General features: G+C 42.0%; 1 protein-coding gene across 2 annotated transcripts in view; it reads left to right on the forward strand.

Moving 5' to 3' along the window:
• SUGCT (succinyl-CoA:glutarate-CoA transferase) overlaps positions 1 to 14,831 on the forward strand; it is a 346,592-nt gene extending 331,761 nt beyond the window's left edge. For both annotated transcript variants that reach the window (XM_042044439.1, XM_042044440.1), the window contains one exon: positions 14,494 to 14,831. In XM_042044439.1, coding sequence (XP_041900373.1) covers positions 14,494 to 14,657 — 164 coding nt within the window. In that variant the 3' untranslated portion in view covers positions 14,658 to 14,831. The remainder of the gene's footprint in view (positions 1 to 14,493) is intronic.
• Positions 14,832 to 15,704: the final 873 nt, after the last annotated feature.

Below are 15,704 nucleotides of genomic sequence, written 5' to 3' on the forward strand. Positions count from 1 at the left end.
CTGCATTTTTTCAGGTTGTAATTCAAAGCCCTTGGCCTCTAGGGCCTCAATCACCATGTTAAGTGTCTGCTCAAGATACTGATTTTTGGGAGCACATACCAGTACATCACCCATGTAATGTAGGATGATGGCTTTCTCTGCTTTGGCATGGATGGGAGATAGAATTTTAGCAATATACTCTTGGCAGAGAGTTGGAGAATTTTTCATACCTTGGGGAAACACAAGCCAATGGTAACGTTCCATGGGAGTTTCACGATTAATAGAGGGCACAGAAAATGCAAACCAAGGGGCATCTGCAGGGTGGAGTGGAATATGAAAGAAGCAATCTTTAATATCAAGAACAGCTAAATGCCAGTGTTGTTGGGAGCATTGAAGGTGATGGCATACCTGGTTGAAGGGGTCCCTTGTCTTCAATAAACTTATTGATTTCTCGAAGATCTTGGAGGAGCTATATTTGTTCTTTCCCGGTTTTTGTATTACAAAAACGGGAGTATTCCAGGGGCTATTAGTTGGTACGATATTCCCTTTAGCCAATTGTTCAGCTACTAATGTTTTGAGTGCCTTTTTCTTCTTTTAGTGACCACTGGTTAACCCACACTGGTTCATCCGTTTTCCAAGTTAGCTTTTGTGCTTGGCAACTCAGCTCCAGTGGCCGCAAGGGAAAATTTTGATGTCTAGGGGTGATATCAATTTTTGTTCCCCACTGAGACATGGCATCCCTTCCTCACAGGGTGAATTTGGTGTCCAGGATGTATGGGCGAAGTGTCGCGATTTGTCCTCAGGACCTTCAATTTGGATGGTGTGTTTGGATTGCTTTGCAATTTGGGTACCTCCAATCCCTTGTATGATACCCTGAGATTGCAATTCCCATTGCGCAGGCCACTTATCAAATGGAATGACAGACACATCAGCACCTGTGTCTATCATTCCCATGATACTCATTTTATGTGACCGTGACAGAGCTTACATTCTACTACAGGTTTATTGTTTCCCAAAACCTCAGTCCAACAGGTGGCTGGGATATGACCATCTGTGGGCAGGTATTTGGGCAGTGGAATGGCCTGTGCAATGACTTGACCCTTTGGCATAAAGTATGGCGGATATATACATTGTACCATTAGGTTAGAACACCTGTTCTGATCCACTTTCATGAGTGTGGGTGTAACCTCTATTCCAGCAGATGTTTCCCGAGTGTCCCCAATAACAAAAAGGTATGTAAAATCTGGCATGTGGTCCACATTTTGGAATGAGATGGGTATCACAGTCTGTTTGTTGTTGTTGAAATGGTGTGCTTTATCACAGGTTACCTTAAACCTGAGTCCAGAAGTCACAGTTGCTTTGTCTGCAGTTCTATTTTTTGTCTGAACGCGGGGCTGTTAGGATGTGTTGAGTCGCTAGTTTCCCTGCTGTTGACCTGGGAAAACAGTCTTTGGAGAGTTTTTATCAGCAGTTATAATTGTTCTGCAATTGAGAGCTACATGTCCTTTTTTCTGACAACGATAGCATATAAAGTTACCTCGCGATTGAGTTTCCCCTGTACCCATAGCATTCTCTACAACCTTCCCAACCATCCCCACTTTTTTCAAAAAGGGAACAGCTGTGTTCAGCTGCACCTTCTTTGTACAGACTTCGAGGATGGATTAAACAGTCGGAGAGGGGTGCAAAGGAAGAATCAGGATGACTTGTTTGCAAGCATCATTCGTATTCACTTGGAGCAGTTCAAGTAGGAGCGCTTGTTGGAGGTTAGGATTAGGGAACTGGGAAAAGATAGCTTTGTGCAAACGGTTATAAAAGTGAATAATATTTTCATTCGGCAATTGTTTGATGTTGGTATAATGAGATGTAGGAGTCTGAGATAGTAGTAATGTTAAGGCCTTTTCAGCAGCACATGTGATTTCAGTAAGAACTGGACGAGGGATAAGCATTGCTTGTTTTTGGGGATTTGCCATATTATTGTCACCAGATAAAAGGTCTAATGTGATATAATTGTTGTCTAAGTCCACGTAATTATCTGGAGTTTGCCACAAAGTTTGCAATAAATCAGATAAAATTATTTTCCATTGTTGTTTCCACAACACAAAATCACCAGGTGTGAGAAGAGTTTGCATTACTGTAATTAAATCATGAGGTACAAGTAAGTGAGTTGCAAAAGTAGCACTTAAAAGGCTCTTAAAATAATTACTGTGCATCCCAAACTCCTTAATTGCCTTGCACAAATCCTTAATATTAGAATAAGGAAAGGTTGTCCAGCCATGGTTAGCTCCTGTACGAGAAAGTGTAGTAGTAGCAGCAGGAGTTACTTCCTGATAAACATGGATTCCCGGATTTAAGGGGGTAGTCACATGACTGTGGGAACCTGGGGCGGGACAATGGGAAGCAGGGGCAGGGAGCGGAGGGGCAGGAGCGGGGAGTGGAGGCGGGGATGCAGTGGGTAGAGGGGAAGGGTTGGGGGCGGGGTTGTGGGAGGCAGGGGTGGTATTTGACTCATGGGAGGGAACAGAGGTAGGGTGAAACACAACACTGTGGGGGTGGGGTTGGGGGCGGGGACAGGTTCCAATGTGGGAGTGGGTGGGGCTGGGGACAAGAAGGGATTTGTGGGTTGGGGAGAAAGGGATTGTGGGAGGTGTAGTTTGGAGATGAAGAAACGTTGTGTCCGCCATTATTGGAGACAAACTCAGAGAAAAGGGGTTGGGGGGAGGGGTTTTTTCCCGGGCTGTGAGCACATGGCAGTGGCTGTCTCTGGGAACAAAGAGATTGGGGAGAAGGGATTTTTACGCGCGCTTAAAACATGAGGGCTAGAAACTGGGGACAAAGGAGTGGAGAAAGGGGGTTGGAAAGTTCCTGGGACTGGCTCCGGATTCCCGTCCAAGGCAGGGTGCTGAGGAAACACGGGTGAGCCAGGAGGATGATAGCTCTCCTGTGCTAAAAAGCAGTCTGCTCTATCTGTGTTTTCCAGCGTAGGGGAAGAAGGGTTAGGGACACAGGGGTTGGAAGAGGGTGTAAAGGAATTAAAAGAGGGTTTTTGTGGTGGCTTTTCAAGTACTGCTTTTTTCTCAGGCAAAGTATAACTTAGTAACAGGAGATGAAAAAATTTTGAAACTGTTTCATCTCCTGAATGCCTGAGAGAGGAGAGTTTTCTCCACACCTTATCCCAAAATTCAGAAGATCTCATATCCTCGGAGGTCAGATTAGGAAAGTACTGGAAAAGCCATCATACAAAAGATTGAACTAGATTTTTAGGGTATTTATGCCCAGTACAAGAAAGCTAGCTTTGAACTTGGTAGTATATTTCTCTATGGTGTACAGAAACCTCAGATCCCATTACGAATGCAGCACCACAAACCTCAGCCCCAAATCACAAAAAAGAGGAAAAAAAAGAGGAAAGAAAAGAGGAAAGAAAAGAGGAAAAAAAAGAGGAAAGAAAAGAGGAAAAAAAAAGAGGAAAGAAAAGAGGAAAGAAAAGAGGAAAAAAAAGAGGAAAGAAAAGAGGAAAAAAAAGAGGAAAAAAAAGAGGAAAAAAAAGAGAAAGTTTGCACTGGAACCAGCTTAAGACAGGAGCCCCTAAACCAGCAGGGAAATACTCACCAGAATTCTGGATTTATCACAGGAAAGCAGGCCTGGAGAAAAAAAGTAAGGAACATGGGTCTTCCATTTTCCAGCTGTTCCCTTGCCACATGGCGTGGGGGAGGGTACAGGCTGAGGCTCTGGGCTCGCTGTTAAGCAAAAAGTAACGGCTCGCTACACAGAGCTGGCACAGCAGGACGTGCAGAGCTAACTCCAGCAGACACAGCTGCCGGGACACCCTAAAAGTCTCTCAGAACTCGGGTTCAGAGAGAGCATGCTGGGCGCCAGATGTGGAGATACTTTCAGCTTTTTACCGGCTAGGCTCGTAGTTCAATGCCTTAGAAAGCCTCGGGCAGCCTAGAGAAGTAGCATGGGCAATCCAGCATTTCAGTAGCTCTAAAAGCAGCAAATAGCAGCTGCAAAACTGATACCACCAGTAGAAGCAAAGAGGGAGAAATACAGTCTTCAGCTTGCCTAATTCCCGCAATTAGAAGCTTTCAAACAGAGACAGAAACACACAGATGTTCGCAGAAGGACTGCAAAGCCAAAGAGCGTGGGCCCCCTCTCGGGCCCTTTCTTTTATTCGGAGAAGGGGAAAGGGGAGGACTGGGGGGGGACCCGGGGTGACTGGCCAATCAGACACTGCTAAAGAGTTTGAGTTACATTTGGTTTTTCCGAGGCTTGGAACAAAGGAGTTCAAAGCATATGGCAGAGGCAAGTGTCTTGGGGAGGGGGAAGGGAAGCTCAGAACAGGCAGCAACAGAAAAGATGCTTAGAAGAAGTTCTGTAACTAAATATTGTTTTCCTTCAGACTTATATCCTTGATAAACTCTATGTGTAATCCTTATGATGACCTGAACTATCCTCATGTCCTTTAAGCCTCATGTCCCCAGAGGAGCACAGTATGTGCTAGATGCATCTGAAAGAGCTGTATCTGTACTTACTGGTAAGCCATTTTCAGCCAAACAGAGTATTTAACGGCTGCATTCTTTGGGGGGTTTTTTGAATGTCATCAGGGCAGTAATTTGGGCACCTGTCCTTCAGCAGTTGCCATTTTTCACAACACTGTTAAGAACTTTATTTTCCTTGGGATTTCTGCAATTTTGTCAAGATTGAAGATTCAGAAGTTACTGTGTGTGGTGGGGACAAGGCAGACAAACAGATGATTAGAAAGACAGCACAGACACATAAACTTGTTTCCTTAGGAAATGGAGTTACAGATTATTACCTAGGGAATTTATGGTTCTTTAAAATTGCTACCTCTGAGTATTCTTACTAGTCATCTTCCTTCCTGTCTTTCTTTGAATCTTCTCCTAAGGTGTTTGGGGGTTTCAGGAAGGAGTGGGACCATGCGAGTGTATACAAAAAGTTAGGCCAAATTTTCAGCATTGCGAGGCGATACATGTGGGAAGAAGTAGACACCACTGTACTGCAACTTGTTTTAAAGCTTTTTGGTGCCAAGAGTCTGTACTAGTTTGAAAACAAACCAGTGGGAGACACCAAGTCAGAATAACAATTTAATAGAAATTAAAGAAAAGGAAAAAAAACGGTAAAAGAAAACACTGTCAAACTGACAGAGTCAAGGTACAACTTGACACCCTGTTAGGCAGGGTGGTGGTAGCAGTCTGGTAGAATGGTGGCTGCAGTCCTCTGAAGCAGTGATCCTGTAGTAAAAGAGTCTGCTCTTCCTCAGGAAGTCCAATGGTGGCTGTGTAGCTCCTGTCCTCTGGAAATTCAGTGGGAAGCCCGTGTCTCTGGTGTTCAGCCTCAGATTATATCCACGATGGGATGCTTGGTTCCTCCCTCTGGGTGGAGCATCTCACAATGGGGTGATGAGTCATGAGGCAAAGTGTTAATTAGGCTCATTAACAGAAGATAGTCCGGAGGGAGTTATCTCCGAGTCAGGCGGCAGGACAATGATGGGCAATTAACAGAAAGATAGTCTGGGGGGAGGAGGCAAGGAAACACTGCCCCACCTGGTTTCAACAGCTCCTGAGGATGGTAACAGAATACACTGCAACCCAGGACAGAGTCCTCTCACAAAATTGTGTTACTCGATAGCACAATTATGTGGGATTACTCTCAAATATGCAACCAGAGTGACTGATAAATTATTTCCTTTACTCTAGCAGTCATGTAATATTAATTAGGTACAATTAGTATTGTGACTCTTTGAAAATGTAAAGAGTTATATAAATTTTGGTTGGTATTTTCACTGTTTATATCCAGGATGTTGGTTGATAGGAAATACATAAAATGTTTTTTAATGCATTTCTTTACATGCAGCTTCAGGTGAGAAAGCACTTTTATAAATGTACTTGGCAGAGGGTTTTCAGAATTGTGTAGGGGATGCTTTGAATGCCTAAGTGTTGGTTTAAAAGTGGTCTCATTTTTAAACACCCATCATGGCTATCACAGATAATATATGTGATAATACACTCTGCCTGTCAAGTCATTCTTCTCACAATGCTTCTGTTTTCACGCTCTTGACTTTTGTGAAGTTGGACTGTCCTCATAGCTCTCCCACAGAAGTCAGAATTGTCAAAATGAGAAAAGGTGGCTTCTAGATATTTCTAGTACTGATGCTATTTACTGCCATACCAATTTTACTGTTTAATCAGTATTTACTGATTATTTATGTGTGTTTGTATGGCACCTAGAACAAGGTTTACTTTTTTTTACCATTTGTAAAAGTTTGTTCACCCTCTCCACTCTCAGTTACTGATTCCTACTAATCCTGCCAAAGTTTTCCACCCTCTCAGCTGTGCTGGGTGCCAAGTGAACACTTTGTGTGACTGTGCTCTAAGTGGGGGAGGAAGTGGAAGCAGCAATAAGGGAGGAGGAGCAAGATTTTGAATATTATTTCCTTAATTGCTTTTTTTCCAATCTATTATAATAGAGTTGTTCTTAAAAGGTAGATCACCTGCTCTACTGTAATGCAAAAAAAAATTTTTCTCAGCAATTAAATAGATTCCCAAAAAGTCTCCCAAGCTCCTAAACTTTCAGAGCTATGGTAAAAAAAAAAAAAGGGAATTTCCCAGTTAAGATGGAGCAGGTCATTAATTCTGGAGATTACTTTAAAGCCTATGTGCACTACTCATACTAGCAAGTACTTTTTAATGAGCTTTTTTGTGTACTTTTCTGCTTTGAGTTTCATCAAGGGGAAGAAGCCTGGTGTAAAGTGGTGTAGCCAAGCTGTGCTGTGTGCTTGGGTGTACCATCTTCTCAGCTGGGAATAACAGATTGACAGAAGTCATGGCTGGGACCAATGGGAAGAAACCATACACTCAAAATGCAGTTTCCCTGGTCTGCTCCTCATATCATATCCCTGCACACATCATTTCCAACACCCATATATTCTTCATAGTAGCCATGAAGCCCCCCTCATGGACTTATTTTGTCTCGCTTTCCTTTTCATTGCCTTAAAAGTCACTGCTTCTTTCCTGCTGATCTCCTTCAGGCCAGTTTCATAACCAGCTGATTGCATGCTCCAAACACTTGACCTGTAGAATATAAGGGATCTGCATGCAAATGTATTGGCTCTGGGCCATCATTCTTAACTGTTGATGATATTTCATTGGAATTGCAAAACTGTTGTGTAGCAACACCATGTTATTGAAAGAGGCATACATGTTTGGTTTGTGTGGTGGGTTGACCCTGGCTGCAACACCAGCTGCCCACCAAAGCTGCTCTAGCACTCACCTCCTCTGCTGGTCAGGGAAAGGGGTTGAGATGAGGACACAGCAAAATCAGTGTCATGAGCAAAACAAACTCAACTTGGGGAATAATTAATCTATTTTATTTTCAATCAAGTCACACAGTAGGATAATGAGAAATAAAACTATACCTTAAGAGCACCTTCTTCCTACCCTTCCCTTCTTCCTGGCCTTAACTTCTCACCGTGTCTCCCACAGTGGTGCAGGGTGTGGGGAATGGGGGGTTGTGAACAGTTCATTACAAATTTCTGCTTCTCCTTCCTCCTTAGGGGGAGGACTCCTCACACTCTTCCCTGCTCCAGTGTGGGATTCTTCTCATGGGATACAGTCCTCTATGAACTTCTCCAACATGAGTCCTTCCCAGAGGCTGTAGTTCCTCATGAGCTACTCCAGGGTGGGTCCCTTCCATGGTTTACAGTCCTTCAAACAGTCTGCTACAGTGCGGATGTCCACAGGGTCACAGGTCCTGCCAGCAAACCTACGCCAGCATGGGCTCCTCTCTCCACCGGTCCACAGGTCCCACTGGGAGCTTGCTCCAGTGTGGGTTTCTGTAGGATATAAGAAGTCCTGTTCAGTTCTGTTCACTCTTGCTCAACAGAAAGCACTCTGAGGAAGGTTCGGCTAACAGCGAGGTAAAAACAGGTCATATGACCAGAGATCAGGCTGTGTGGCTGGGGTGTGCTCACCTCGTGCGTGAGGCAGTGACTGGTTGGGGAGACGTGTGGACACCACATGACCAGAGAGCTGATGGGGTAAAAGGATGCGTGAACAGCGACACCGCAGTGGCAGGCTGCCAATGCGTGCTTTTTTTGGTTAAGTTTAGAACATAAAAAGGCTCAGTTTGTTACAATAAATGATCTTCTTCGGAGCAAGCAAGGAGGTCCATGTGTTTTGTTCCCCATTGCTATGGGTTTCCAATGGGGTCACAACCTCCTTCAGGCATCCACTTGCTCTGGCTTGGGGTCCTCCAGAGGCTGCAGGTTGGTCTCTGCTCCACCGTGGACCCCCATGGGCTGCAGGGGCACAGCTGCCTCACCATGGTCTTCACTACGGCCTGCAGGGGAATCTCTGCTCTGACACCTGGAGCACCTCCTCCCCCTCCTTCCTCAGTGACCTTGGCATCTGCAGAGCTATTTCTCTCACACATTATCACTTCTATCTTCTGCTTACTGTTCTGCAGGTTTTTTCCCCTTCTTAAATATGTAGCCCCAGAGTTGCTACTGCTGCCCCTGATTGGCTTGGCCTTGTTCAGTAGTGAGTCTATCTTGGAGCCGGCTGGCACTGGCTTCATCGGACATCGGGAAAATTTCTGGCAGCTGCCAGAAATTTTTGGCCCCTGTAGCCAAAACCTTGCAATGCAAACCAAATGCAGTTTGTTTTCATGTGATTCCTACATCTGTATAAAATACACTGTAAGCTAGGGTAGCACTAACAAGTGGTGCTAGGTTTCTCATTGCTCTTTTTTTGCAAAGGTAGATAAGTTTCAAGCAGAATGTGTACACATCCATTAGCTCAAATTTTCCCTCTCTTTCTCTTGTCCCACTTGAATAATAACAAATAATCATGACTTTTCTCCTGAGCTTGGCTGTCCCCAGGCCTGATTCCATCTACATAGTTTGAGAGTTAGATTGCTTCAATATGCTCTGTGCTGTAGAAAACGTGTTATCCGGTGACTGCTGCACAATGCTGCAGGACTGCTATTTTTCAGGACAAAGCAAAGATTATTACCTTTATCCACTTTTGTATGCTATGCTTTGCACATTTAATATAGTTCAAATTCAACTTTAATTTCTGCTACTTGTAGAGTGAAACTGACTTTGCTTCTGCAGCCACAGATCTCAGCAATGCCCAGAGAAACATTCCAAAGACTGCTGTGTGTTTCACCTGTTTAGTGTGAATTTTCAAAGGCATCTCATTCTTGAAGGATCCTTCCTCTGGACCTGTTTCGGTGGTTTTATCTCATTTTTCTCTTTTGTTTTAATGTGTTTGGTATGTCTTAAACTAGTAGCTCAGTATGATGCTTAGTAGTGCCATACTAGATAGGCTCTAAAGAAAAAGAATTTATTATGATGAGGCTCAGTTCAAGTACTCAAGATGTCTTGGTACAATTGTCATTGTGGTTGCAACTGCTAAAAATTTTGATTTATTGTTGCACTATTAACTCTTGTAGGTTACGTGGTGTGCACAGCATGTATTTTAGCAATGTGTCAAAATCAAAATGATGGTAATAATAATAAAAGATTAGCCTAGAATTTAAATGTGGTGAAAGAGCTCTTGGTTTTACTGGCAGTGATAATCATAGCAAAAAGAGAAAGAGACTCCTTTTAATTTAATAGGACAAAGGTAAATTACAGCTGCCACTCATTCTTTCATTGTTTTTCTCAGGTGACAATATGTGCCCCCTTAACTTCATGCTTGAATGGCATATAGTGTCCTGCTGACAGCCAGGATGCACAGGTGACTACCGCCTTACACCCTCTCACCAGTCAGTCACCCTGCTTCTACCCCAGCAAAGGCCTGTTTTCATCTGCAAGGCTCCCTGTAACTCACCCACATGCAAATGCTTTTGACCTTAATTAAAGCAGTTCACCTCTCTCTGCCTCTAGGGATGGTTTCCTCATAAGGCAGTTGTGTTTAATTAGCATTTGCATAGCATTCTGCTGGTTGCTTTCCTGGAGCGTTGTTCAGTAGGAGCGTGGGATTGCTGAAGTCTGACTGGCAAGCTTTGCACCCTCCTAATTGACACAGAAGCCAAGTAAAAGTTACACAAGGAAAGAACAGAGAATCGTTAATGATGGATCATTAGCAAGTAGCTCCTTTGAATGAATGTAGATAACTTTATAACTCTATCAAAGTGAAAAGTAGCGTGATGAATTATGCATCAAACAATAAAAGCTCAAGGAAGACACCAGTTTTATAATTGCTGTGCAATTTTCTAGCATGCTCTAGTTTGTAAGATTAATTTTCTTTGGGAAGCATGAAGCATTCTGTCTGTTGCACACAATGTCAATTTTGGTTTTCTCTCTGTAGAGATTTTATTCTGTGTCTTTCGATATCTCTGCAAAAACTCCCAGGGGTTGAGATCCAGAATTTCTATGCTAGCAAAAATTTGCGCAAGCAAATGAAAAGTCTATAGCTACTAAACCAGTTTCTTTAAGGGTTTGCTATTTCTCAGTGTAAAGAGTTCTCTGATACACACACCTGAAATAAGATTGATTTGTATCTGTTTTTAAAAATAGAAATTGCATTGTAGTTTTGTGGCTATGTTGAATTTCTAGACTAATAAATCTCTAAAGGGCATTTTTACTTTGAAATTATTGTCACAAGCATTTCAGTTGGCACAGAGATCATTCCTGTGGCTTGCACTAGTGCCAGTTCTGCCCTTCTAGGGCTCCTACTCACTCCTAAGAAAAGGAATTAATACAAATATTGTCTAGTGATGTCACCTTTCCCTTTAAAATGTACTTATCTCTCACTTGAGGTTTCCTCTGAAAAGTGTGAGCAAGTGTTTGAAGTGAGTAGAATTGGAGGAGTAAGTTAAGAGAAAACTTATCCCTGATGTGAGCTGTTTCTTAGCTTTCATATTATAGTGGATGAAAGGGACATATATTAGTGGGTGAAAGAGTCTGTGAGAGATCCAATCCATCAGAAAGCCCCAGGGATCAGCTGTGGGCTCAACTATCCTGGAATAAATCTCCTTCCTAAAGGCTGGATTGATATGAACTCCACAGCCTCCTCACATGGCTTGTTTCAGTATTTTGCTACCCCTACCATTAAAAAAGTTTATTATTTGTTTCCTACATTTTCCTTTGTTGCAATTTATGTCAAATAGTTCTCATCATGGACATGAAAAAGGATTTCTTTCCTCCATCCAGGAAGTTGGCATGGATTTTGGGGGGTTAGGGTTTATTTTAGTGGTGGTGGTGGTTATTTACATTTTTTGAAAACAGTTTTGAAGTTGTTTTTCTCTAGCCTTTCTCTTTAGGTCCATGATCCTACTTGGTTCAATCTGTCATGTCTCCTGTGAAAATTTCAGCTGCTGTCTTGTGGAAGCTCTCAGGTGTTTCAGATGGCTGTGCAGTGGGGGCCCCACACCAGACACTGCTCCAGCTGTGACTTGCCAGCTCTAGAGCAAAAAGATTATTTCATGTGTCCTGCAGGCATCTCTCTTGTTTGTACATCCCTGTATGATACTTACCTTTTTCGCAACAGCATGATGTTGTTGACTCATCTTCACTTCGTGATCTAGAATAACCCCTAACTATTCCTACTTTCCTGTTTGTCCCCTGCCCTGCATTTATGTAATGAAATGTAGTTCCTTCCCCTTGACAGTATTGAATTTCCCCCTCTTCTATCAGACCTTCTCTCCAGTGTAGCCAGGTCATTGTAAAATGTGCTTTACAGGAAGTTTTAGCTTTTGAAGTCCTCAGAAAGCTGAGCAGGTAAGATCTGAGTTCCATCAGCCATCCAGGTAAAAATAAACTGATAAGTGCTTCATGCTGAACAGATTCCTCTGGAGCTCACTTGAAATATTCTGTTTTAGAAGATCCCAAGAAGCAATTCTCTGAATATGATTTCCCTCTCAGTATTGCACCTGGCTTTGGGTTTATCTAGACCTTGTTTCTTTACTCAGTTTATGGAAAATAACAGAGAATTTTCTTTTTGAAAGTCAAATTTTGATTTGGAATCCTACTGGTTGAAGGGTGTGCTGGTCTTGCCTGGGGTAGAGGCAATTTTCTTCACAGTGGCTGGTATGGGGCTGTGTTTCAGATTTGTGCTGAACACAGGGTTGATATTAAGGAGATTTTTTTTTATTGTTGAGCAGGGCTTTCAGAAAGCCTTCCCTGCTTCTCATATTGCCACATTGGTAAGACAGGTGGCACATGGGAAATTGAGAGGAGAAACAACAAGGACCGGTGACCCCAACTGACCAAAGGGACATTCCCGATTGTATGACATCAAGCTCAGTATGTAAAGTGGGGTAAAGAAGGAGGAAGGAGGGGAACTTCTGGAGTGTTGGCATTTGTCTTCCCAAGTCACTGTTATGTAGCCCTGCTCCAGTGGAGGTGGCTGAACACCTGCCTGCCCATAGGAAGTAGTGAATTCCTGTTGTTTGTGTGCAAGGCTTTTGCTTTTCTCATTAAACTATCTTTATCTCAGCCTGAGAGTTTTCTACCTTTACCTGTTCTGGTTGTCCCTCTGATTCCACTGGTGGGGGAGTGAGCAAGTGGCTGTGTGGGGCTTGACTGCTGGCTGGAGTTAAACCATGACAGAGGATCATCTCACCTGACTTGATGTCTGGGTGGTAAAGCTCCCCATCTAAGGCACTTGTCTACCCTTTCCTTTATGGAGAAACACAGGTGATCACAATTCGTCTGACCAGGTTTACTGATTTACTAGTGTCTTAGAAGACACTGCAAGTGTGTACTTTCCTCTTCAGTGTCTCTAAAAAGTGTCTAAGGACCTAAACTTCTATATCTAGATTTTTGATGGGATGTATCTCACCTCCAGTCCATTTCCTGCTAGAAAGACAAGAGATCACATACACTAATTTTTCTTAAGAGGTACATACTGTCTGTTACTCATCTCCTGAGTATTTTCATTGTGATTAATTTTCCAATATTGAATGGAACTTGGAGTTAAATGATTTGCTCTGCAGTTCCCCAATTCTAACTCCTTTCCTTTTTAAACTCAGAAACCATACATAGAATCCTAGAATCATCTGTGTTGGAAAAGTCCTTTAAGATCATCAAGTCCAACTATTACTTCTTCCAGGAGCATACTTGTCAGAAATGTACCAAACCAGCTTGAAAAAAAACGTTTTTCTAGGCACCTTTTATCTTATTTTGTTCTTCTTGAAAGTGGATACTTTACCGTATTAAACATTTGATTATAGTTCATGAAGACTGGCAAAAAGATTTAAAAATGGCATTTTTTGGCATCCTGAATGACCTTTGTCAGCATCTCTCCCCAAATAAGTAGTAGCTTTACATAGTAAATTTACCAATTCATGCTGTGGTTCAATTCCCTTGGTGGTCAATATTCTATTTCTTCAGAAATAAAACAAACACTGTTCTGGCTATTGAAATGCTCTTTATATTTCTTTGCATTTTGAAGTAAAGCTGTAGTTTTGTAGACAAAGATATAATGAAATATAACCTTTTCTGTAAATTCTTTTTAATGATGTAATAAAAGCCATTACTGTGAATAGAGGAATCCTTTTGCCAATTGTATCAAAGGCTTTTCAGTTTTGTATTAAAGAAGAGTTTTCAATTAACAGTTAAGGAAACCATTGTCCTCTCTTTCTCCATGAAGCAGGTAATCTTTCTATGCATGTTCTGAGTGCATACCTCACTTCTGATCCCAGAGTAAACTTGTGGCTCATTCTCCTTTCTGAATCTGGTAGTAAGAGTGTAGCTACTTTTCTGCAGGAAACTACACTGAAATCTGTTCTTTTCACTACAGAGTATCACTAAAACTTGAGATCTGACTACCTGCAACAGAAGAAGACAGAGGAGTCTTCATATCATTGCCAGCTTCCAAATTTTCACCTTTGAAATTATTCCTGCAGGAACAAATAAATCATTGTTGATTTTCTTACTGCTGCTGCTACCTGTATTTTTAATTAAAAATGTAAACCAAGCTGGGGAATATAATGTGCATGCTGTCAATTCTATGTCACTGCAGGATAATGGAGCACACTGCAGAGGTACTTGAGGTGCTGCCAACTGGAGATGGTGCTTCCCATTGTCCGTGCACTGCTCTGACATCAGTAAAAGTGTGTTAACATGACATTTCATTGTGTCCTTGTGCTTGTGCTGCCTCCTGTTGTAGAAATGTGGGGATTTCTGCACCACATCTTGAGCGGGCTGGACCTTGCTGTTCAGGTAGCAGAGAGTGGCAGACCTGTGACATAATATGACTCAAAGCATCCTGATATACATATCACTGGGAAAAATGGGAAGACAAGATTGGGAGAATATCCAGTAATTCTGCATTTGAGTGAACTATTTTAAATTGGCTTATTGGTATATTATTGCAAACTGGAATATTTTTTAGTCTGTAATTTCAGAATATAACATTTCTAGGGTAAGGACTGTGATTAGAACTGGTGTGAAAATCAGTTGCCTTTAAACTAACATAGACACTTCAATATAAATATGGGTAGTAACTCTAAAAATTTCCCTCCTATGTGCTTTTTTTTTTTTTACAGGACCAGGTGTCAGATACAGTGAATTTGCTGTGTCACATCCAAAACCACCTCCACTTGTTGGACAACACACAGTGGAGATACTGAAGAGCATGCTGGGGTATGAGGATGATGCTATAGAAGAACTGCTTCGCACTGGTGCTGTGGCTCAGCATGAGGTCAGATAAGGAACATTAGCTACATTCCTTCACACTGAGTTCACATTACTTTGTCCTCTTTTTGCTCCCTTCAGTTTCCCTAATGGGACTCAAAGAGAAGACATAATTTAATTCCTAATTTTCTTCCACGTGTGTTTGCATGATTTTAACACTGATGTATCAAATAAACAATCTCATGCTGTCTGAGTGAAAGATTTTCTTGGGGGGGTTGGGAATAAATGTAATTATACAGTCCTGTGTGACTACTCATTTTCTGTACTTCACATGGAAAATGGAGCCCTTATCATAATTACAGTAATTGCCTAAACATTTGTTCTCAGAAAGACGTGATGTTAGTGAAAAGAAGCAGAACCTTTAAAACCTGTATACTAGACTCTCCACTCACAGAAAGCTGCTTTGTATTTTAATAGAAAGTAATTTATTTACAAATTGGTGGTTGATCTGATTGATTTTGAACAGAATTATCCGTCCTGAACACTTTGTTCTCTCTGTCTTAGATCAAGAGTAAAGTAACCGTTACAAAGTTTGCTTCTATTCCCTGGTATTCCAAATTACTAATATGTTTTTGTATTACGTTGCATAGTCATGACAATCCCAACATGTTAGCAAAAAGAAGCTGAAATTGGCACAGTTCTTCAGTTATCAAAAAAACCTATTCCAAGACTAGTTGAGAGACCAACTGTCCCTGAATAGCCTTCTGTAATTTTATTCAGAAAGGCCCAGGGTACTCTTCATTAAACACTGATCCACAGAAAACCATATGCTGAATGTCAAATACCAAAACTTGCCAGATGTCCCAGTCTGGTTCTGTGGGTAGGTACTGATCCCTGTTTCTGACTCTAGTTGCCATCCAAACCACCTTCATTATGGAGAAAACACAGGTTGAAATCTGTACCAAACTTTTGACTAAGTCCTACCCCCATGATTAGAACATGGTGAGAGTTCACAGATCTTCCTCAAATTTCATAATACCATGTCATTCAGTAGACTTGCTCTTAAGAGTAAGGCACCATGCAGTGGAAGAAGGTGGAAGAATTCGATCCATGAGAAATAGTA

Source organism: Corvus kubaryi, unplaced genomic scaffold (assembly GCF_017639235.1).
Source record: "Corvus kubaryi isolate FWS band 111438036 unplaced genomic scaffold, C.kubaryi_AGA036_p1.0 37398, whole genome shotgun sequence".
In the NCBI taxonomy this organism is placed as follows: domain Eukaryota; kingdom Metazoa; phylum Chordata; class Aves; order Passeriformes; family Corvidae; genus Corvus; species Corvus kubaryi.